The sequence below is a fragment of the Eretmochelys imbricata genome, chromosome 11 (assembly GCF_965152235.1).
Source record: "Eretmochelys imbricata isolate rEreImb1 chromosome 11, rEreImb1.hap1, whole genome shotgun sequence".
Taxonomy (NCBI): domain Eukaryota; kingdom Metazoa; phylum Chordata; order Testudines; family Cheloniidae; genus Eretmochelys; species Eretmochelys imbricata.
Genome location: NC_135582.1, coordinates 65,506,220 through 65,529,850, shown reverse-complemented (window position 1 = coordinate 65,529,850; position 23,631 = coordinate 65,506,220). Strand labels below are relative to the sequence as shown.

The following is a 23,631-nucleotide window of genomic DNA, read 5'->3' as shown; positions in this document are numbered from 1 at the left end:
GCTCTGTCTGCCAGCAGTTCCAGTCCCATTCCCACTCAGCAGGCTTCTCTCCCTGTGTCAGGAGCCAGATATCTGCTCTCCTTCCTGGTCATCCCCCACCTGAGCCAGGTTCAGCCTTTTAACTCCTCCATCTGCAGTGACACCTTCTACAGTTGTAGCAGGCCAGGGCTGATTGCACCCACAGCCTCTCCTTAACCCCTTCAGGTCCAGTGTGGCCTTCTGCGTGGTCTGGTGGGCATCAACGTCCAGGATTAGGAGCACCACAAGCATTTTGTAGAGGCATGCACCGTTCTGGTGTGGGGCATTTTAAAAATCTAGTCCTTTTTGCTTTCCATTTCCCTTTCACAATTTATATTTCTGGTTAAGCACTTGGAGAAGTCATTTTGTTTAGTTAATTCCTATCTGTTGAGGAAGATACATTAAATCAACACATGTCACTTTAGTAATTCCGTAGGGTGAACAGGCTTTGCGATGGATTTGCCTTGGCAGGCAACATAATGCTAAGGGATTGTGGTAAATGAATGAATTCTGCAAAAAAGCCATCTTCCTATTTAAAGGAGATAATAAGCACCAGAGCTAGTGTGGAGGCAATTAATCCTAATCACTTAAAAGACAATAAAAATTTAATTATGGGTTCTTTGAAAACTAAAAACCCAACAATTATTGTTAATAGGCTTTTCTTGATCATAAATAGTGAGCAGAATTTGTTGAGGCTATTTTTCCTGTAGTTAATTAAAAAAAAATCCAGCTTTTTGTTAAGGATGCCTTGGTTGAACACAAGCGTACACTAACGCACAAAATGGTTCTACAGGCCGAAGTTTTGATCCTGTAGGACAGAAGTGCAGTTAGCAACTGAATTCTTGGACATGCTTTAGACTAATTTGCATTCTCCACTCCACAGAGGCTTCAGATCTTTATTATCTGTTCATGGAAGTAGTTTTCTCTCATCTCAACAGCTGGGCATTGCTAACTTCATTTCAGGTATATTAATACTGGAAAATGCAAACGCTGCAAATCATTATTTTGAACTGTGTTTATTTTAAAGTTTTCTGCATGGTTTGGTGCTCAAAGACCAGAATTAATAGCACCAGTAGCTAACACCCAGGCAGTGAATGGGTACATCTCCCTATTCAAATGACCATGGGCCCAATTCACTGTTGCCTCTGCCTCGCATAGTTATGTGCACCAGTGAAAAGTGGGTGTAAAATGCAACCATTCTGATCGGGCAGAGTTTTAGATCCACCTTGCACAGCTGCTAATGACTGCCCAAGGCCCAGGCAATGATGAACTGAGCCCCTTGTCACGTTGCCCTAAGGCCTCTGTGCATGGCCACTCCTGCCACCTAGAGCTGGCCAAACACATGATTATTAGGTTCAGTCGGTGAACTGAAAAAAATTGCAAAAAAACCCAAAACCAACCACAAACAAACAAAGGGGGGGAAGTCATTGAAATTGACCCAAATTGTTTCGATCAACCTGACTCTGCATTTTTCAGTGGAAAAAAAAAATGTTTTGCACAAAAAAGTTTGCCCAGCTCCACTAGCAACCTTGACGCTTTCTCTGACAACCATCTATCAGGAATGAGGCTTTGCAGCGGGGCCTGCCCCGTCTCTGAGCAGAACACAGCTGAGCCAAAGCCGGATGGACCACTCTGCCTGGCCGGTCGAGGAAATCAGCAAGTCTGCTTGCTTGCTCCTGATTCTGACGCCTCACTTCTCCTCCAACTACTCGGCCTGACCACCCACCCCTCCACTCATGACAACATCTCCAGGGGGGTATTCCATGCCATGCCTTACACTCAACCTCCTTCAGGGGATGACCATTGCTCTCCCCACCCTCCAAACCTTTCACCACCCCCCACCGCGGCTATGCTGCTACAAGCAAAGAGTTAAAAACACCCATTTTAAACAACTACAGCACTCTGATCATGCATATGTTGTATCCCTCTCCCCAGCCTTCATCTGCTAGTGTGTGGATTTTCCTCTTTGGTCAAAAAAAAAAAAAAAGAAAAAGACTGTCATCTCTTCCAAGCTGGCTATATGTTTGTGCCAGGCTTACCGCATTTTGGACACTAGTTTATTGGAAATAAATATTAACCCCCCACTGTTCTACCAGTGTATCCCAGATCTAAAACACAGCCCCTTCTGCTCAGCTATTTCAGCCCTCTCTGTACTCAGTTGTGTGATGGTTTTGTAACATGGACAGATATCTGCTGAGGACTAGGGTGAGACCATTGAACCCGGGGGAGGTTAAGGTCTGAGAACAACTTGCCCTGCTGACAACAACTGTGGGTAAATGTCTGTCGTTGTTAGCATGATTTCAATGCAGGAAAGACCCAGTGAAATACAACTGGCTGTAGGCTAGCTGTACAATGTTAAGTTGCCAAGACTTTCCTTTCATAGTCAGCCATTTGTGCCCACGTGCAAAATAGCTTGTGCATTTCGAACTCTTATGAGGGCCCTCTAACTGATACCTCATCACCTACATTCAAGAACTGATCTACAGTAAGCACTTGCAAAAAGAAAAGGCGGACTTGTGGCACCTTAGAGACTAACCAATTTATTTGAGCATAAGCTTTCGTGAGCTACAGCTCACTTCATCGGATGCATTTGGAATCTTCTTGGTAAGAAACAGAAACTAGTTATTTGGTGTGCAGTCTGCCACATCTGTACATTCAAGATTGGGAAAGATATTAGATTTGACCTGAAAACAGCTCAGATTTGACCAAGGGTTGAAGCTCATTCTAAAAGACAATTTGAAATGTTATTATTGATTTCCCATCTTCCTTCACACTGTTTCCTCTGATCCAGCCCACGGGCCAGAGAAAATGGCAAGTAATGCATTCCATGGCACTTGATGTTCAGTGAGACCTCCTGAGCAAGGAAGTTCCACCTATTCGACTTCGTTTGCATTTATCGATCTCCAAGATGGAGAACACTAGAGAGCCATTTTACATTGCTGCGAGTAGGCAGGAGCTTAGCAGGATTCAGAAAATGATGGGCCATTTTATATGGATGTCATGGTGTGGCGACTCACCACTGCAGTGCTTCCTGCTGGTCTCTCAGGGAATTAGCTCTTCCAGCCTCCAGAGCGCCCTCTGAAGGCTGGTATCCCACTTGCTACTGACCCCCATGTCCCTCCCAGACCCCGGTGCCCCTTTCCCTGGGGTGGTGCCCCCTGGCAGTAGCCCCCCAGTCTCCCCGCCCACTGGAGGCCGTCGATCACCCTGCCCGTGAGGATTCACCCCAGCCCTCTCTATGAAGGACACCATCTTTGCTATGCTGTAGGGGGCTGTAGCATGGGTCTCTGCAGGAGCCAGGTGCTCTCCTTCCTTTGGGAGGGGGGGTTCTCTATGATCTTCCTACAGGAGACCCACTCGGCTCCAGCCGTCGAGGCTAGCTGGCGGCTGGAGTGCGGGGGGCGAGGTTTACTTTAGCCACCTCGGCGCCCGTTCGGCTGGGGTGGCCACCCTGTTCTCCCCCCGAGCTACGGCCCGAGGTGCTGGGGGTAGCCGAGGTCATGCCGGGTCGCCTGTGGCACATCTGGGCCTGCGTGGAGGGACTGATATTAAACCTGGTCAATGTTTATGCCCCGAACGCAGGCCAGGAACGAGTGCGTTTCTATCAGCAGGCGTTGGCCTTCCTTGGCACCCTGGATCCTCACGAGTGCCTGGTCCTGGGTGGGGACTTCAACACCACCCTCGAGGGCCAGGACCGCTCAGGAGTTGAGACATCCCAGGCAGCCGTGGGCATCCTCAGGGAGATCGTGGATCATCACTCCCTTGTGGACGTCTGGCGCGACCGCCACCCGGACGACAATGTTACCCTTACTTATGTCTGGGTGGAGGAGGATCGGTCGCGCCGCTCCCGGTTGGACCGCATTTATATTTCACGTTTCCATCTGGCACGAGCCCACACCTCCAGCGTCCGGCCGGCCCCGTTCTCGGATCACCACATGGTGACCGTGACAGCCTCTCTCCGTTCGGAGAGGCCAGCGCTGGCCTATTGGCATTTCAATAACAGCTTGCTGAAGGACATGGGCTTCGTGGACCTCGTCATCGTCTGGGCCAAGTTCTTGCAAAGTGGGTTCCTCCCTCTCTCGTCCAGGCGAGCTGTGCTCGCCTTATTGCCGAAGAAGGGGGACCTCCGCGACCTACGGAATTGGCATCCCGTCTCACTCCTCAGCACGGACTACAAGGTCGAAGCGAAGGCCATCTCACTGTGGCTGGGGTCCGTGCTGGCGGATGTGGTCCATCCCGACCAGACCTACACCGTCCCGGGCCAGACCATCTTTGACAACTTGTATTTGGTCTGGGACCTCTTGGAGCTGGGGCGTAGGGATGGTCTGTCGTTCGCTCTCCTGTCCCTAGACCAGGAGAAGGCATTCGACAGGGTGGACCACGGGTATCTCCTGGGCACCGTGCGGGCATTCGGCTTCGGGCTTTCTCCAGGTGCTGTACACCGATGCGGAGTGTCTGGTCAGGCTCAACTGGACCCTGACCAAGCCGGTCAGCTTCGGGCGGGGAGTACGGCGGGGTGCCCCCTCTCGGGCCAGCTGTATGCTCTAGCAATCGAGCCCTTCCTCCGTCTCCTCCGCCAGAGGTTGACGGGGTTGGCGCTTCGGGAGCTGGAGCTGCGGCTGGTCCTGTCGGCGTACACTGATGACGTGCTCCTTGTGGTCCAGGACCCGGACGACCTGGTGCCGGTGGAGGCCTGCCAGGCCGTTTACTCGGCGGCCTCCTCCGCCCGGGTCAACTGGGTCAAGAGCTCTGGCCTGGTGGTCGGAGACGGGTGGCAGGCGAGCTCCCTCCCACCTGCGCTTCATGCAATCCGGTGGAGCGCGGGTCCGCTGCTCTATCTTGGCGTTTATCTATCCACCACGCATCCTTCTCCACCGGAGAACTGGCAGGATTTGGAGGCCAGGGTGGGTGAGTGGCTGCGGAGATGGACAGAACTGTTCTGGGGTCTCTCCCTGCGAGGGAGGGCACTGGCGCTGAACCATCTGGTCCTGTCCATGCTCTGGCACCGACTCAACACCCTGAGCCCGGCCCTGAGGATCCTGGCCAGGCTCCAGAGTATGGCTCTGGAGTTCTGGCCAGGGCTACACTGGGTCTCTGCGGAGGCTCTGAGTCTTCCCCTGGAGGAGGGAGGACAGGGCCTGGTTTGCTTGCACGGCCAGGTCCATGTCTTCCACCTGCAGGCCCTGCAGAGGCTCCTTTACGGTGCAGGTAGTCCGGCATGGAGCATGTTGGCGCACACCTTCCTCCGCTGCCTCCGAGGGCTCCGATATGACCGGCAGCTCTTTTTTCTCCATCCAAGAGGCCTTCCGCAAGACCTCTCCGAGCTGCTGTCTTCTACCAGGACCTCCTCCGGACCTGGAAGCTTTTTTTGGTGACCAGGTCATTTGTGGCCACCGAGGGAGCAGACCTCCTCACGGAGCCCCTGCTACACAACCTCGATCTCCGTGTGCAGGTGGTGGAGGATCCCTCAGTGTGTCGGAGGTTGGTCCTGGCAGGAACCACCAGAGTCGGAGATCTCCTGGACTACGACTGGGGGGATTGGGTGGAGCCCCGCGCGCTCAGATGACGCATGGGGCTTTCCACCCTTCCAACCCCTAGGCTCCATTCCAGGAGGTGAAGGCCGCCTTGTCACCCAATTCTCTCGCTTTCCTGCGGCAAGCCCTGTGAGAGGGCGTTCCCCGCCCACCCCTCACCCCTGGCCCTCCGGACATTTTTCGTGGGCCCCTGTTCCGCGAGCGCCCCGGGCCTCCCTGCTCCCACACTCTGAGCTGGCTGCAAACCCTGCAGCCGGTTTGGTTTCAAACTGCCCCTAGAAACCATCTGTACACGCTCGTGCTCCATACATTGCATTTCCTCACCCTCGTGTCCTGCCCCGACACCAAATGGCAGGACTATCTTCCACCTAAAGAGGGTGAAGAGCCCCGGTGGGCCAGCCTTTATTCCACCTTGGTCCCACGGCCCGCCAGGGACATTAGTTGGCGGCTCCTTCATGGAGCCATGAGCACGGGCGTGCACCTGGCGTGGTTCACCCCTACACCTAAGGCCTGCCCCTTTTGCGGGGTGAGGGAGAACCTGGCACACACCTATCTCGAATGCGCCAGGTTGCAGCCCCTATTCTGGCTCCTCCAGAACCTCTTGTTGAGGTTCTGGCTGCACTTTTCCCCACACTTGTTCCTCTTTGCACACCCTATCCGTGGCCCCACGAAGTCAAGAGACCTCCTCATCAACCTCCTCCTGGCTCTGGCCAACGTCTCCACTTATAATACCAGGAGGAGGATGTTGGACGAGGGGGTGCGCTGCAACTGTGGGGCCTATTTCCGTTCCTCCCTAGTTTCACGCATCTGGGCAGAGTTCCACTGGGCGGCGTCTGCTGGCTCCCTTGACAGCTTTGAGGAGCAGTAGGCGCTGTCCGGGGTTCTCTGCTTGGTGTCCCCATCCAGTATCCTCATTTTGAACCTCTGACCTTCACTCCGATCCCTGTTTTTCATTAGTTGTCCCCCGTAATCAGTTGGTCCCTGGGTCCAGAGGTCCCTCCCGCTAGGCTGGGGGAGGGGCCTTTAGTGGTGAGCGGGCTTGCGCCTGCCCACTTCGCAGGTTTTCCCATATGACCCCGCTACAATGGACAAGAATAGCCAGAACTATGTTTTCTTAAAATGGGTGTGATTCTCCACTGCCTGCACTGTATGTAATTATTTACCCCAGTTCAAAGTGAGTGTAGAACTGGTGTAAAATCAAAATGGTAGCACTGTACTCACTCTGCACTGGGCTAAATGATGACACAACATGGAAGGCAACAGAAATTCATGTTCCAAGAGTTTTGGAAGGGATCTAAACCTCCATGCTTCAGGGCACAAACTGACCTCTACTACTTGGAGATCAGGAGGAAATTTTCCTTGGGGGTGAACTATCCCATAACTGCCTACTGCAGGGTTTCTTTGCACCTTCCCCTAAAGCAGCAGATACTTGTTACTATTGTAAACAGAAAGAAAAGGAGTACTTGTGGCACCTTAGAGACTAACAAATTTATTTGAGCATAAGCTTTCGTGAGAAGTAAGCTGTAGCTCACGAAAGCTTATGCTCAAATAAATTTGTTAGTCTCTAAGGTGCCACAAGTACTCCTTTTCTTTTTGCGAATACAGACTAACACAGCTGTTATTGTAAACAGGACACTGCATTAGATAGACCACAGGTCTGATCCAGTCTGAAGGGTACTATATTCCCAAGAACAGAATAGTATCCGTTAGTGAATATTAATTTCTTAAGTGAATTTTAATGAATCTTGAACATAATTTGTATCAAACGTTTCTCTCTCTGTTTAATCTTTGCAAACTTCCCTAAATTAAAAGAGTTCATCTAAACTGATATCATCATTTTGCAGCTTTCAATATATTTTAATTATGCGTTTGAATGAGAGTTTATCCCACCTAGTTAATGACAAAACATCGTGTTCTCAATTTAATTAGAGCCCATTAGAAAGCTTCATATTCACATCCTCTTGAATGGTAAGATTGAAACAAATGTTACTATGTAACTGAATTATTCCCTGTAAATTACATTATTAAGTGTTCTATATTTAAATGGGGACGGAACAGAAACAGAGGCTCTGGGTACTGTTTGGCAGCAGACTTCAATGCCCTGCAGAAGGCTATAGCAGCATCCTTCATACAGCATGGCAGTGCCAGCTGTCCTTGCACAGACAGCCGGAGCGCTAATATGAAAGCTCCCCATGGCCCAGAGATGTTCTGATTCCAAGCTGGTGTTACGAATGCTTTCCCTGAAAGATGCCAAGGTCCACTCCTCGTTTTACCATTGCAGCTCAGTGTCTGCTACATCCCAGCTCTCCCTCATTGCTGTTTGCTTAAGATTGTTCTGTCAATAACCTTCTGCTTGAAAGAGCACTGTGTCAAGCACACCCTAAAACTTTCGAGTGCTGCCTCTATTACGGATCCTTACTGCTCCAGGATGCTGGTGGCTTAGCAGCTTGAATACTAGAGAAAATGTTCTCTATTACTGCCAACAAGGTTCTCTCCCATTTCCTCGACTCTCAACTCTGCTTCTTGTGGTGATCAAAAGCTCCATTTCATGTCATCTCTTTTCTTGTGCATCTGGGTTGTTTATTCCCTCCCCTCCCCAAATCTGTTGTGTAATCAATGGAAAAGAATAAAGTGATCTGACAGTTCATAGAGTAGCAAACGGGCAGTTGCAACTTTGAAGAGTGTCCCATTTTGCCAGCCTCAACGTTCCCAAGATAAATGAGAAAAAGCCATTGACACGTCAACAATAGTTCATGGCAGAAAAAGAGCGTGGTACAAAGGATACTAATTGTAGTAGGGTTGTGTTTTTCCACGTCTGCACTGATCCCATCAGCTGTAGACACTTCAAGTCTTTTTCCCACCGTGTTTGCACCCTCCATTACACAAAAGAAAAGAGGAAGCTGGAAAATAAATACAATCATGTATTTTTTTCTGAGATCACAGGATGTGGGAGAGGAGGGAGCGGGAGGATTCGGCAGCTCAATACCTGCATCTTTTCTGGTCGTGACAGAAGCCACCCGTTCACCCTGTATCATGCAGCGTGACAGAAAGAGAACATACTGGGTTTTGTCCCCAGCAAAAACAAAGGAGGAGAGAAAAGGTGGTGGTGAGAGGCAGGAGTGCTTTGCTGTCTAAGGCCTTTGGAATGGCATGTAATTAAATGGGCCTGATTGTGTGTGGATTGGTGGCACCTGTGCCTGTGGGGTGTTTAGCAGCAGCAGCAAAATGGTAAGGCTGGTGTGTAATTACAGAGCGCTTAGCGAGCATTCAGCCCTGGTGTGTTCCTCTGCTAATTTCCACTTGCGTTGTGCAAGCGGCTATGGACACTGCAGAAGCTGCAGTTCAAGTACCTGCAGCTGGTGAGACAAATGAATGTGATGGCTATAAAGCTTGCTGGGGGCGGGGAGCCCTGTTGAAGAAGAATGTTAAGCTATTTCTCTCTCTGCTTCCTAAGGGATGAGATCTGAATGCCTGGTTACTTCTTTAACATTTCCATTATCTAGACACTCATTAAACAGAGCCTTCGTTACATCATCAGACTCCTTGTTTGCATCTGACATGTCTCCAGTAGTCGATGGGGTCTCCGTCCTTTTCCAGGATCATCTTTCCTTTCCGTGTTTTTAACATTAACAGGTGGATGGGCTGTGGGTTCTCTCTTACTGCTCTTTCCCACTGCTGCCTTCTCTGTGATGTACAGAACTTTCCATTTCGAACATTTGGTAAATTATTTCAATCAAGAATGACAGCTTCCCACTGGGGCTGAGGCCATCAAACCTTCCTGCAAAAAGCTGTGTCCTAATTTAAAAAGTCTTTACCCAAGTTGAATCATGCCTTACTCCAAAATACTCCATTCGTTTCAAATGGGGCTAGTCACAGATGAAGGTAAGTGAGAGTGGAAGAACCTGGCCCACATGTAGTATTTAAGAATGAGTTGGGTGTGATATGCTGGAGGGTTTCGGGTGCACGGTGACAGAAGCAAAATAGAGAAGGAAAGAAAGACTGCACATGGAAATTTCCAGCCATTACATTGTTAATTGCCAGAGGGAGGGAATGAGACAGAACTAGTTGCTGGCTGGATTTTTGCCACTGAAAATGCATAGGGTATATTTGGAAGGCGCTGCTCAGTTAACTCCTATAATTCATCTCATTTCACCACTGAATGGGCAAACAGTCAGTTGCTCTGCGCTCATTTTGAGCTGAATTTAAAAAAGAAAAGAAAGACAAAAAGACAGACATCACCATTCTGAAAAGTGCAAAAACTTCACACGATAAGAAGCTGAAAGGATTTTGTTCATCATAAAAGTTAATATCTGAAAGAAACGCAAATGATAGGAACATAGCAGTCGCCGGATGGGATCAGACCTTCGTCCATCCAGTTCAGTGTCCTGTCTCTGACAGTGGCCAACACCAAATGCACGGAACCCCATAGTAGGTCAATGTGGCATGATCTGTCCCCAAGGTCTAATCCTAAACCCTAATAGTTAGAGATTGGCTTAAACCCTGAAGCGTGAGCATTAATAATTTGTTGGTATTAACTATAACAACTCTGGAGGTTTTTGTTGTCCATTTAAGCGTCCTATGCCTCTTTGAATCCTCCTAAGGCTGGGCACTACATGTATATGTTAAGAGAGAGCACAGTTTGTTATAAAATTAAGCAACAGAGAGAGGGACAAAAAGTACTTAGATTATAAACTCTATGAGGCAGAGCCAATCTTTTTATTCTGTATGTGTGGACTGTGCCTAGTACGATGGCCATTGATCCTTGACTGGAGCCTGTAAACACTGCTGCAACAGAGACAACAAATATTGCATTAGCACGGTGGGATCTTGGGCCATGCCTCAGTGCTACTGCAATACAAAACAAATATAACCATTGGGATGGGATGGCATCCAGAAAGGAAACATTGGGTGAGAGGCAAAGACAGAGTAATTTCATCAGAATGAGCTAAGAATTGCAACACTCGAATCTCATTTTGAAAGTATTCCAGTTTAATGTTCACAATCATAATCCAAAATGTTTGAGAGCAGGGTGGCATTTTGGGAGTATCCTCCTTTGAAGCAATATATTAGATTGAGAAAGAATCCTGTGATGCACTGGTAGCAGTCCGGGATTCGTATAATAAACCGAATTCAAGAACTAAGGACTGAACAGAATTCAGAAGTGATTCCAGCACAAACCCCCTTCAAATCTGCAGCCTGGAAAAGCTGACACTCTGCCAGGATTAAACCAACCAAACAAAAAGTAGCTGTATACCCATCATTTGTTGTCGGAGAATAACAGTGAATTCTTGTGTTTTAACTTTAAAGAGCTTCTGTCACGCTCAACATATCCCGCTGGTCTGTACTATGGCAGGCAACTGCGATAGCATCAGGTTTGATTATTATAAAGGAGAAAGTCGCAAAGATTTTGATAGTCAACAACAGGAAATAGACAAAAACTACCTGACAGTTCAATGGGGTGGGGTGTGGAACAGACTCTAGCGTTTGCACCTGAGTGTGGCAGGGGCTGTCTAAGGAGAACACAGAAAGAAACCTTCAAGGAATTAGTATAAAAAGACAGAGTTAACCACTGCTGTGTAGGACCATATACTTTTTCTTCTGTCTCCTCCAGCATAGTAGGGTCTGGCTCTACCAATCTACCAGCTAGTGAATATTAGCTGCAAACAGGGAAGGCATGGATAATGTTTTCCAACAAACATCTTGAGGGGGAAGGCTGACTGGGAATTGCTAGGTAAGAGTTACTGTGTCTCCTTGGTAAGTTACAAAGATAAAAATGTCAGATCCTAGGAAATAAATGTAAATAACCAAATATGGGCTGGACAGATGGTCTCAGCAGCCAGGATTGGGATTCCTCCTTTATCCTGGTGTGAGAAGACTTGGATTCACACTGGTGATGCCTCTTCTATGGTGGATTGCTGGTATTTAATTTTCTGTAGTGGAAAAGACTCTTAGCGTCCACTTTCCCAGAGTACTTGATGGCTTCAGCAAAAAGCTTTGTCACCTGGAAATATAAAGCAGAGGAGACCGATCATTTTGCAGCCTTTTCCAGGGGGGCTGATTAATAAGACAAGCACACCAGTTCTACACCATGATCCTGCAAACTGCTCCATGCCAGGTCATCCCAGGGCCCATCCTGAGCAACAGACAAGCCTGTAAAGGCTTTTGGATCCTTTAGGAGGAAGGCATGATATAAATGCAAGATATTCTTTTCTGCTTCATCCCAGTCTTTATAGAGAAAATAGGGTTATTTCCTCCCTTTAGGGATTAAAACTCCACTATAAAAGAACTGAACACAAGCTGTTGGCAGGTTGGCTAGCTCCAGCCCGTGAATTTTGGGTCTGACCTTGCTCCCACTGAAGTCAACAGGAATTTGGTCACTGACTCCAATGGGAGTAGGATGGGCCCTTAATGATTGTTATACATAATTGCAGAGATGGTCTATGTTCTGCTGGGAAGCAGAGTCCAGCTGTCTCCTATCAGAGATATGTTGGAATTCATAGATTTCAGACAGAAGGCAAGTGTCCCTACCTTTATCAATATCTGAAATGTAGTTTGCCAGGAACCCCAGATAGCTAACAGATGAAGCTTTGTTATCAGTTAGGAAGCTAACTGGGGGGAGGGATAGCTCAGTGGTTTGAGCATTGGCCTGCAAAACCCAGGGTTGTGAGTTCAATCCTTGAGGCGGCCATTTAGGGATCTGGGCCAAAAATTGGGGATTGGTCCTGCTTTGACTAGATGACCTCCTGAGGTCCCTTCCAACCCTGATATTCTATGATAAGCTGCCCCAGAAAGTATCAAATTCATTTGGACTGAGATATTGCAATAGTACAGATTTGCTTCAAGATTTTTAAAGAGGGGGCAACTTCTTGTTCTGAGCTTCAACAGCTATGACAGAAAGCTGCTACTAAACATGATTTACTGATGTTATAATGAACCTGTACTGGAGAATTTGCTCTAAAGATGGAATTGAGACATCAGTGGCCCTAGGCAGTGACATAGGATCTAGCCTATGCATTTTTAAAAATCTTGTCCTACAGCACACAGTAAAGAAAATGTATTCAGGCAACCACTTTGCTGCAATTTCAGATACATCATCATTTGTTGAACATTAACAGGGGTCCGGAAATATTGGATCCGAAGCTCAAAATGGCCCCAGCACTTTTGACACTACCGTGACTAAGAGAAGAAAGAACGGCGAAGGAGATACCTGGAAGTTAGTGAGGAGAGCAATCCCGCTGTCAACAGCTGTCCTGCGGATCACATAATTATCATGGACGAACTTGGTGTTGCTGTTGGGGAGGTTAATCACCAGGTCTATGTTCCCATCTTTTATCAAGCTGAAAAGACAATACCGAAGACACTAAGGGATACTTTGCTTACTGAAAATCCTCAGTGAACGTATGTGTGTTCAACTGAAGAGCACTGGCATTTTTAATTCACTTTAAAATGTAATTTTAAAATGTAATGAGGAAGGACAGGCTAGTGGATAAGGCATTGCACGGGGACTCAGGAGCTCGGGGTTCACTTGCTGGATTTGCCTGTGTGACCCCGACATAGGGCTAAATTCAGCCTTGTTGTAACTAGGTGCAACTCCATTAGGGGCCTGATTCTGGGAACTGCTGAGCACCTGCAGTGCCCCTTCATGGTTGCAGAAGGTGCTCAGCACCTTTAAAGGTTCAGATCCCAACTGTCCTAATTTAAAGCTATGACATACACTGCTGCATATGCTAGAGTGTAGTCATATACTGGTGCTTTGGTGAGGTATGAACCTCAGTGACGTGCAGGAGCGTAGGAAAGACTTGGAGTAAAATTGCTCCAATGCTATAAGAAATGGGTGCTATTAATTACACACTTCTTGATTAAACAGGGGTAAATTTCTTTCTCATCACAATTACAGGCAGAGCTGAATACGCCTTTCCGCAGCAGAACAGTGACCCATAAAGCCCTGGAGTGAAATCCTGGCCCGGAAGAAGTCAGTGTGAGTTCTGCCACTGACCTCAGTGAGGCCAGGATTCTCTTCTCTCTCCCCCAACCCCCATGACTTCACTTTTTGCTGAAGACTCCCATCATCTCCACAAACTGGGCTAAGCTCTTACCTCCTGATTGGGGGGAGGTTGGTAGTGTGGCTCTCCTGGGATGGCCAGGCCACAGGAGTTGTAGGTACACTGTTGGCATTGAGCCAGTTGGAAGTTGCTTCTGTGGCGTAAAGCTGCATTGAGAGGGAAAATATATTATTGCCTACTTCATAACACAAATGCTTGTAATGTAACCATGCATTGCACTGTCTGGGCCTGATCAAATGAAATCAATAGAAAGACTCCCATTGATTTCAGTGGGCATTGGATTAGGCCCCATTTTGTGTGTCTTTATATACAGAGACACCCACCTGCAGAAGCATAACTTTCCCGTTGTTTGTGTTATCAATGATCTTCTGACAGATGAGTGACAGTAAACAGCAGGTAATATTGCCAAAAAACACCTTAGGAGTCTAAGTCCCACTGACTGTCAATGGGACTTAGGTTCCTAAATCACTACTGTGAATGGTGCCATACAGAAAACAGATCAATACATCTAATATTTACATCAATACCCTGCAGCTGCCTGCCAGTTCTCCTTAAGGGCTTTCTATTAAATATGGTCTAATGCTTTACAGTCATGATGTTAATATTCTCTAGTGATGATGGATCCAAGATAACCCAGAAAAAAGGTTCTACATTGGACACACAGTTGCCTCATTAAAAGTGAATTGAAAGACAATACAAGTTTGTACACCCTTAGATGCTGCTTTGTAATATATTAAAGGCCCCATACAGATTTTTCACCGTAAAAGGATTTTTCCTTCCCCTTTTGTGTTTAAAAATAGGACTTCCTGGCTTGCTTCTTTTTCTTGGAGAACTCTGCAAGCCCCTGGAGGACCTGTATCATGACTGCTGTATCACATCACTGCTGCAGGCTGAAAATAGAGCTGCAGTTCTTCCAGCCTTGAAAGCAAAAACCTCTGGCTCTAGCAAATTAATCCTGTTTCTTCAATTGAATAATTGTTCAGAGTTTTAGTTGTATAACTCTCATTGACTCTGACAGGAACAATTCCACTAAAAGTCCTTACTGCACTTTGAAAACGTAGGTGGTATGTCTCCCTTGTTTTCCTTTGTCCTCGTCTCAACTCAGAGGATCTCAAGAAGTCATTCTGCTGTCCCTTGACCAGATTTCACATCAAAACCTAGCTTTAAAACCCAAAGCAATGTACCTTGAAACCTTCTTCATGCAGCTGCTCTGCTACACCAAGGAATTTGGGACGGAAGGAATGCTGAAAAGGAAATACAAAAGAGAGCATCAAAGCTATGGTCTAGCAACAGGGAACTTTCCCCTTCACTGGACACCACGGGGCTTTTTCAGAATATGTTAAGAGGGAGATATGTTTCTTTGCTTGGCCAATCTGTGGCTGCATGTGTGGATGTGGGTGTGTCCATTTTTTTCCTCCTCACTAGATGGCTTTCTGTGTCATTCTCCTTTATGAAGACACTTGAGGACATGTGCAATATTGTAACATTACAAATTAATTGCCTGGTATGAGACTGAAGCCGAAATCCCACTATCAGCCAAGATACCTCAACATGCTAACACAATACATCCCCCAGAGTGTTTTACTGCAATTATTACATGGCCCTGCAAAATAAATGTCAGGACAACCGGACTTTTATAACCTACTTTACAAGTCTCCTCCTATGGTTTTAGCAACCGTTCTTTTTAAGGCTGCTCTATAACACTTGATTTCAGGGACAGCTACAGCACTGCCTGGTCTCAAACCCAGAAGAACTATCAAGAAGTAGCTTCAAATGGGAAACACGGGCTTTGGGCTGCTTTTGGGTGCCATGTTTGCAATTATACGACAATATCCAGGGAAGTCACTGTTTGTGTGCACACTTTTCACATACATACACCACCAACTTGCCTAAGATTTAGGCACCCAATTTCCATTAGAAACTAAGGAAGTTAGGTGTCCAGATCCCCTTGGCACCTTTGAAAGACTCTCTCATAATGCACTTGCAAACCCCGCAACCATACCGAAGAAACAAAGACGTAGCATCTTTTATACATTTGCGTTTGACTTTACGTTCATCAGGCATTTTAGGGCACAATGCAAATAACATTCTAGTAAGGATATATGCTGCCTCTGTACTTTGGGGGTTTAAGGAGTGCAGAGATCAAAAGCAATGTGTGACCTTTTCACTGTAAAGTCATTCTGAATCTCAGCTGTAACGTGACTCTGACCAGTAAAGAAGCAGGATTATGCAAAACACTTTCCACACTGGAACTGCTGATGCTCTAACCCTCGCAGAGGTCAAGAAGGGCAGAGGAAGAAAGAAAGTGAGTCAATAAGTCTTTTGAGCTCTACAGACCCTGGCAAGAACCTCATAATAAAGTCATTTCTGTTCTATACACTAACTGGAGAATACAAATATACAACGTGACATGATTGGCAGCTTTCCCAGCCAGAGAATTGCTCTGCCTTCTGGTCAGAGGTGTTGGCTTTCACAACAATCTTATAAACTTCTATCAAACCTGTACTGAACACTTGTGACACACAAAACAGCCTCTCCACAAAAAGAAATTACATCTGTCAGCTTGCATCTGAGCAGCCCCAGATTTAGAAGCTGACTGAAAGTACCTATGTAAGAAACCATGAGTAACTAAAGAACAAGCAGATTTAGTTACTGGAAGGTATTTATTGCAGGAGGGGGACGCTTATTTCTTTTCTTTAAAGGAAAAGTTTTATAGCCTGTAATATCCTTCTTGCACTGCTGGGACATCTGGCTAGTGGTAAAGGGACAGATCTTCGACTGGTGTCGAAGGGACTTCAATGGAGTTACATCAATTTACACCAACATCTGGCTCAGTAGGCAACTATATAATCTTGATTCTGATGCTTTGATCGTGAGCTTTGCACTTAAGTCCAGTGAGGGGCAGACAGCAGGTTTTGCTCCTAATAATCTAGGATGGTAGCTGTGATACAGGGTTACGCTGAAACTACAGGCTCAGAGAGATGGGATTTAAAAATAAAACACTCCTTTAATGTTCTCAGCATTTCATGGCTATCAGCACAGATGTAAGACAGATGCAGTCCATCCTATAGGCATCACTGAATAGCCCAATCAGGAAGGAAAATGAAAAGAGCTTTTCAACTATTCTTGTATAAAATATTTAATGGCAAATATAGGGTTCTAGCCACCCCCACATTCCACAGCTTCACAAGATTCTCCATTATTAAAAAATACAGCAGACTGTTAGGACACAGATATTCAGGCCTGTCTATAAAGGCCTATGCTCTAAGAATGTAGGTGTATTCTTATCACTTAGCTAGTTATAGAGGTATAAAAGAAAGAATCAAAATCACTGTCTGCCGGTGTAAGGGCCTTCTCTTACTGTGACAGTCTGAGGCCCTGTTCTTAGGTTAAGGCCTTTGGCTAAGCAGCAGAGGCAGCCATAAACTGGGAAGCGACCAGTCACATCCTCACATTCCAAACTAATCACATTGAAATAAGGTGTTATTGGGCTGTTAGGAATACAATCCTATCCTGATAATGCCTATCCCCTCCAGAGAAAGGGAAGTGCCTAGAAGATGTAAAAGGAAACTTAGTTTGACAGCATCCTGTCTGGCAAGAACTCACTTATCAATAGCTGGGATGTGAAATCCCCATTTCTTTGTTGTTTTATCACTGTAGTCCCAATTTCCCTATTGTTTGTCTGTGTAATCTCTGTCTGGTTCTGTGATTGTTTCTGTCTGCGGTATAATTAATTTTGCTGGGTGTAAACTAATTAAGGTGGTGGGTTTATTTAATTGGTTAAATAATCATGTTACAATGTGTTAGGATTGGTTAGTTAAATTTCAGGAAAATGATTGGATAAGGTATAGCTAAGCAGAACTCAAGTTTTACTATATAGTCTGCAGTCAATCAGGAAGTGAGGGGGTGAAATGGGAACAGGGAATGGGAGTGGGGGAATTGGAATCATGTTTTGCTAAGGGGGGGAATGGGAACAGGGACACAGGTGCAAGGCTCTGTGGTGTCAGAGCTGGGAAGGGGGACACTAAGGAAGGAAACTGGAATTGTGCTTGCTGGAAGTTCACCCCTATAAACATTGAATTGTTTGCGCCTTTGGACTTCGGGTATTGTTGCTCTCTGTTCATGCGAGAAGGACCAGGGAAGTAAGCGGGTGAAAGAATAAGCCCCCTAACACAGACCCTCAGCTGTTGTAAGCGGGAATAGCTCCATTTAACTTCAGTGGAGTGCCACTGATTTCGACCTGCCGAAGATCTGACCTGTAAAGTTCTGTGGAACGCTACAGCACACACGATTATGATCTGTGACCTGACTTGGCTGATAATCCAACCAGAATTTTGTTGCAAGGAAAAGGAGAAGTAATGCGTCTTTGCTATATTTAAGGCTACTCCATTAGCAGCGATTAGGAATGGACATTGTCTAGTGGCCTCTCTAAAAGGGCTGCCAGGACTAGAAAGAGATACTAGGACGAAGCAATTGGAATGTCTCAAAGATGCTGTGTGTCATTAATTACAAATCTTTGGTTCCATTTACAATGTTTGATCAATAACTTAGCTGAGCCTTTGAACCTTTAGTGGGAACAATATATGCCAGAAGGATACAATGTTGAGGAAAATTAAAGATATCCCTTTTACTTCTGGTTTTGTTTCTCCATCCTATGAGGGATGTACTCTCCTCATCTCTGGATAGTTAATACAAATGAGACAAAGCCATATTAGAGTGAAGAAACACAATATGCTAAGCAAGGGCCCCCTAGTCCCATTCAGGGAAGCTAACTTTGCCACCATTTTGGCTCCTTTTTTCTACCTTTTATAACTCTGATGGCTCTGCAGGACCTAAAAGTCCAGCCGGGAAAGCAAATGAAGCAGGTAATCACTGACCACTGAAATGTCCGAAAGGGAACATTTATGTTCAACTCAGCTGGCCTAACATCCCCTGCAGATCAAATGTACTACCTCTGTACTAGTGTAATGAACAGGTGATCATCCCAGTACATCAGCGCCCTCTCCTAGATGGATTCAGCCGTTCAGCTGAGTGCATCACAACAGCTAAGAGAGACCATCCTGCAGTTCAAGAGCCAGGGGCCTGTCTCTGGGAACTCTACCCTGCTATGACGTTCTGAATGATCATGGCGTCTATCACAGTGAAGTCCTTGGTGGCTATGGATACTATTCAGTTTGTTTCTGAATCTGTATTTGCTACATGAGCATACATTGCCACCGTGTCCATTGGAGTTATCTGTTCTAATGTATGTGAATGAAATAAGAATGGCATTTCCTACGGTTATAAACCACCTCCACCCTCTCATGGCTCATTATTTACAGAGACGGGGGCTCCTTTTTTCCTGCCTGTTTATAATGGTGTCTGCTCACGCCACTATACTTCATTTATACCTCTCATTGTTTCAAACACACATCACTCTGGAGTTTAGTTATTTAAGAAACACACTGTGCCGAAGCACTGGGAGAAGGGTGTATCCCCCTGATTTGTTGTTTTCTTTTCCAACTGTACAACACTCATAGAAAAGGACAGCCCTTTGTGGGCTCTTTAAAGTTTGTTTGGGTTTTTCTTTTTGTGAAAGACCTTGGTCCCAAGCACCATTTGGCTCCCGTTAACAGGTGCTGGTGCAGACGTCACACTAACCCTTTACATAACTCAAATCACTGCTCACTCTCTGTTTCCCCTGCAGCACTGGCATCAGGCACACAGGCTCAAATTTTACACATCAGTGCTTTCTTGAGCTGGTATTTCAAAACGTTAGCCCTACAATGATTAGCTGTGAAGATACCAACTGCAGGGCATGCTCTCCATGGGAAGAGCCCAGGGTCTGACATTAAACGATCTCTGGATGGCAAGAAAGCGCTTTGATGCACGTTTGTAGTAATTAGCAGCTGTGGTTTAAATCCATTTATCATTCTGATGAGTCTAAGAAGGAGGTTGGGCTCGATGCTGTGTTCTCACTAGTGCAGTTGATTTACATGTTGCTTTGTAATCAGTCATCTCCTAGGCACCCTCCGCTGGCAGAAGAAGAGACTTTCCCCTACAACCCTTTCAAACTCCCCAAGGACTCACTTCTACCATTGAACCTTGGGGCCCAATTCACTCTTATGAGGATAGTGTCTGTAATAATCATCTACTGGCTGGAGAACCAGTGTTGTTTTAATTATTTTTTTATTGACTTTGTGCAACCATGTAGGATGCAAGCTCATTACAAGCACAGCAGTGGTATGGCACAGGGCCATCAATTGTTTTTATGGGACCCTAGAATTTTCCAGTCTCAGATGATGTGATTGATCATCGGCGGGACATACAAGACCTTGAGAAGATTTATGAGCATATCTGACTTCAGTATCTCCTGCAGATGGTAATTACTGCAGTGTCGAGAAACTGTATGTGGGTTGTTGTTTTTCCCTGGCTTTTTTATCCTGAGATGCATATTCTCATTACAGATCCAGAATTGTAAATGGGCCAGGCCAAATATCTCCTTAGCTCCCTCTGCAAAAGCCCTTGCAATGAAGGACTTCCCCAATGACACCATTTAAACGTGCTGCCACTTACAGTGATTTGGAGGGAATGCTGACAGTAAGGGCTGCATCCACAGATTCAGGGCCCAAACTGGAAAAGAGCCATTAGACCCAGAAAAGGTTGATCTGAGATTCCACGAGGTGGCCCTGCAGGCAGAGAGCGCTGTGGTCTACCATGGGTTCTGGGGATATAGTATATAGGATGGTTTGGGTTAAGAAATAAGTAGAAGTTAGGTCTGGGGCTTAAGTTAGCCTACATATAGAGGAGTGTGGGAAAGTGATAAATTGGAAACAGAGTGTTATTGGAAAGTAAGAGTTAGCAAGGACATAACCCAGGGTTATGTTACCTTTATGTTTTGGTTATAGTTGGTCTGAGCAAGGTTTTAATGAGTGTTTTTGAGAACTGTGAATGTTTTATTAAAATGCTATCTATACTGATAGTATGGGAAGGACAATGGTGCAGATGTTAATTTAAATAATGTGTAACGTCAAGACCCAATAAGAAGGTGGCGGACATCTAATTGTGGTATAGGGCTGTTTAATGTTAATTAGCATTATACTTGAGTGTAAAGGGAGTCAGGTTTCCGAGGGGTAGCCCTGTTAGTCTGTATCAGCAAAAACAATGAGGAATCCTTGTGGCACTTTAGAGACTAACACATTTATTTGGGCATAAGCCATGAAAGCTTACTTTGTTGTCAGTGGACTGATTGATACATCACTTCATCTTTGTCTGTGAGTATAATAGTAGCATTTGTGTAAGTAGTAACTGCATGTCTGCTTAACTAACCATTTTGCTTTCGCATGAAGTTTGGTTGTATCATTCCAAGTGTCGCCTAGTGGTCCTCTACTAAATATGTCTTCTGAAACCAACCTAGAGGCTTGAACCTGAAAACTAAGTTGGGTTTTATTGCACCTTTATCTTTTAACCGTGTCATATTAATTGGGAATATTTCAACATCAAGGTAACGGTGAGCACAAAGGAACGGGACTGGAAGCATCACAGCACTGCTTTGTCTTGGTCCCACTCCTGTTTCACAGCTTCCTGCTCTAAGTGCCCGGTGCTGCATGCTTCCAGCTGGCTGATAGCAGCAGCATCGTGAGGCAGAGTGCCGGCTGCAGACCCCAGCAGACAGAAGAGGAAGTAGCCGTGCATACTGATCTCTGACCCTACCAACTAATTGGTGCCACCCTTTCACTCCTATTAGACAGCCAAGACAGCAGAACTCAGCCTGAGGAGATTCCTGCGCCTCACATATACTGAACTGTAATATACTTTGCAAAAATCTTTCATCCTAGGAGACTCTACTACAGCTCTGTCTGGCCATGCAATTTTGGTGGAGACAGAGGGACAGAGATGGCCATTTTCTGTACAGATTATTAAGTGTGCAGGTTAGCAGAGTTCCACTTTATGGGCTTGCGGGATGCCTACCTAATGGGCTTCTGCAGCAGTGTGGCTATGATCTGACAGAAAGCTCAGGCCCCAGGACCAGAGAGAAATGCATGAGAGTCACAAGCACTTTGTGGGAACAGGGGGCAGATTTTGATTTCTTGTTGGGGTGGATCTTTGGTTAGATATGATCTGGGCTTCACCACCACAGTGAGGCAACTCAGAACTGTCTCTGCCCGGGTCTCCCAGTGCAGAGGTCCATGGTCTCAACTCTGTCCACAGATATACTCCCCTACAGCCCCCATCAAAGCCATTGGATGCCACGTGAGCATAGGTGAGGGAGAGATCACCCACTATGTGGAATCCAGTAAAATTCCTCCTCTAGCAAGAGAGTACACAGGTTTACAGCTCATTCCCGCCAAATACTCACACACCACTGTCTGTTGTGGCACCAGAAGGACCCTCATGCAGAGAGCTTCCATTTAAAGCCAACATAAATAAGTGAATGGAAAGTGAAGTGCCAGTTACACCATCTCTATACCGTCTTCCCTTTTTTGCTCTGATTTGCAAACTCTTGGTACTCACCTGGATTCCAACCAGAATTCCCTTCTGTGGAAACTTAAATCCCGTGGAGAGCATTGCCTTCAGGAAGGCAGAATGGATGCTCTCCCCGAAGCAAGCAACCTGGGAGGGAAGAACAAGGCAGAGGAGTGAGAAACAAACAACAACTAAAAAAACATTATGGAACATTTTGTTTAAGGCGTGCGCGTTTCCCCTCTTTCTGTAGCACCCGGCTTGACTTCTTTTGCATCAACAGAGTAAAAGCAGATCAGCACAGATGAATCTTACATTTTTAATTAAGCAATAATGAAGGACTAAGCAATCTTTTACTCTCAAGCAGCACACCATGGAGCAACATAAATGGATTCTGCTCTGAGTTATTTGGACACCAAACACAGCGTCTGGTTCACAGCATGTGAGCTTGTAACACAATGTTTAATATGACTTAATGCTTAAATAACAGCAAATATTAGACATGCAACTGTGTGCCGGTGCCTGAATGTAAAGTTTGCAGCAGGAAACAGAAGTTCTTTGAGATATGTGGTACCTATCTGTATCCCACACATGCGTGTCCATACGTGCTGGAGTCCAGAAATTTTAAAAAGCAGTCAGCAGTGTCCACTGGCCCACATATTCACAGTAGGTCTGCTCATGCTCCCAACCAAGGAGATAAGAGGCAGAGTGGCTTGATGCCTCTCCAGTTCCTCTTCTTACCATGGATTCAACAGGATCCATAGCAGAGTGGAAAAGGGCAGGTGGTGGACTACAGATAGAGACCACACATCTCAAAGAACCTCCTTTTCCAGGTAAGCAACCTCCATTTCTTCTTTGAGAGCTGGTCCCTATGTGTATTCCACACTGGGGTGACTGACAAGCAGTGCTCAGACTGGAGGGGGGTGTGAGGAAGCTGGCAGCATAGATGAATGCAGTACTGCAGTTCCCACTGCTGCATCCACAGGAAATGCCTGAATTAGCGTGAATGCCTTGCAAACGTGTGGCTGCTCTGCATAAGTCTAGTATTGGAACGTCCTGCAGGGATGCTGGAGAGGCAACTTGCGCCCTCATGGAGCGTGCCCTGACTCTGTCAGGAAGAGGCATGCTTGCTAACCTGTAGCACTCCAAGATGCACCCAGGAATGCACTGAGAGATTCTCTGAGAGGATATGGCTTGCGCTCGTGATCTTTCTGCTATGGCAAGAAAAAGTCTTGGTAATTTTCTGATAGGTTTGGACCTTCGCAGATAGAACACCAAGGACATCCCCCTGACGTCGAGGGAATGAAGTCTTGTCTCTTTGGCAGAAGCATGGAGTTTCGGGAAAAGGACAGGTAAGTGGATACTTTGGTTTATGTGGAATTCAGAAGAAACCTTGGGGAGGAACTTAGGATGGATAGAGGCAAAGGGATACCTTTTTTCCTGTGAAAAACCGTATATGGAGGGTCTGCCATGAGGACTCCCAACTTGCTCACCCTCCCGGCTGAAGGGATAGCAACTAAAAATGCAACATTCATGGACAGGTGGGACATGGAGCATGTCATCAAGGGATTAGA

The 23,631-nt window shown here is 46.2% G+C and overlaps 1 protein-coding gene across 1 annotated transcript in view; it reads right to left on the bottom strand.

The window, feature by feature from the left end:
- Positions 1–11,454: 11,454 nt before the first annotated feature.
- CPS1 (carbamoyl-phosphate synthase 1) overlaps positions 11,455–23,631 on the bottom strand; it is a 123,907-nt gene continuing 111,730 nt past the window's right edge. The window contains exons 34-38 of the mRNA XM_077829747.1: positions 22,109–22,207; positions 14,800–14,859; positions 13,649–13,761; positions 12,760–12,889; positions 11,455–11,553 (exon numbers count right to left, since the gene is read on the bottom strand). Of these exons, the coding sequence (XP_077685873.1) occupies positions 11,455–11,553; positions 12,760–12,889; positions 13,649–13,761; positions 14,800–14,859; positions 22,109–22,207 (501 nt within the window). The remainder of the gene's footprint in view (positions 11,554–12,759; positions 12,890–13,648; positions 13,762–14,799; positions 14,860–22,108; positions 22,208–23,631) is intronic.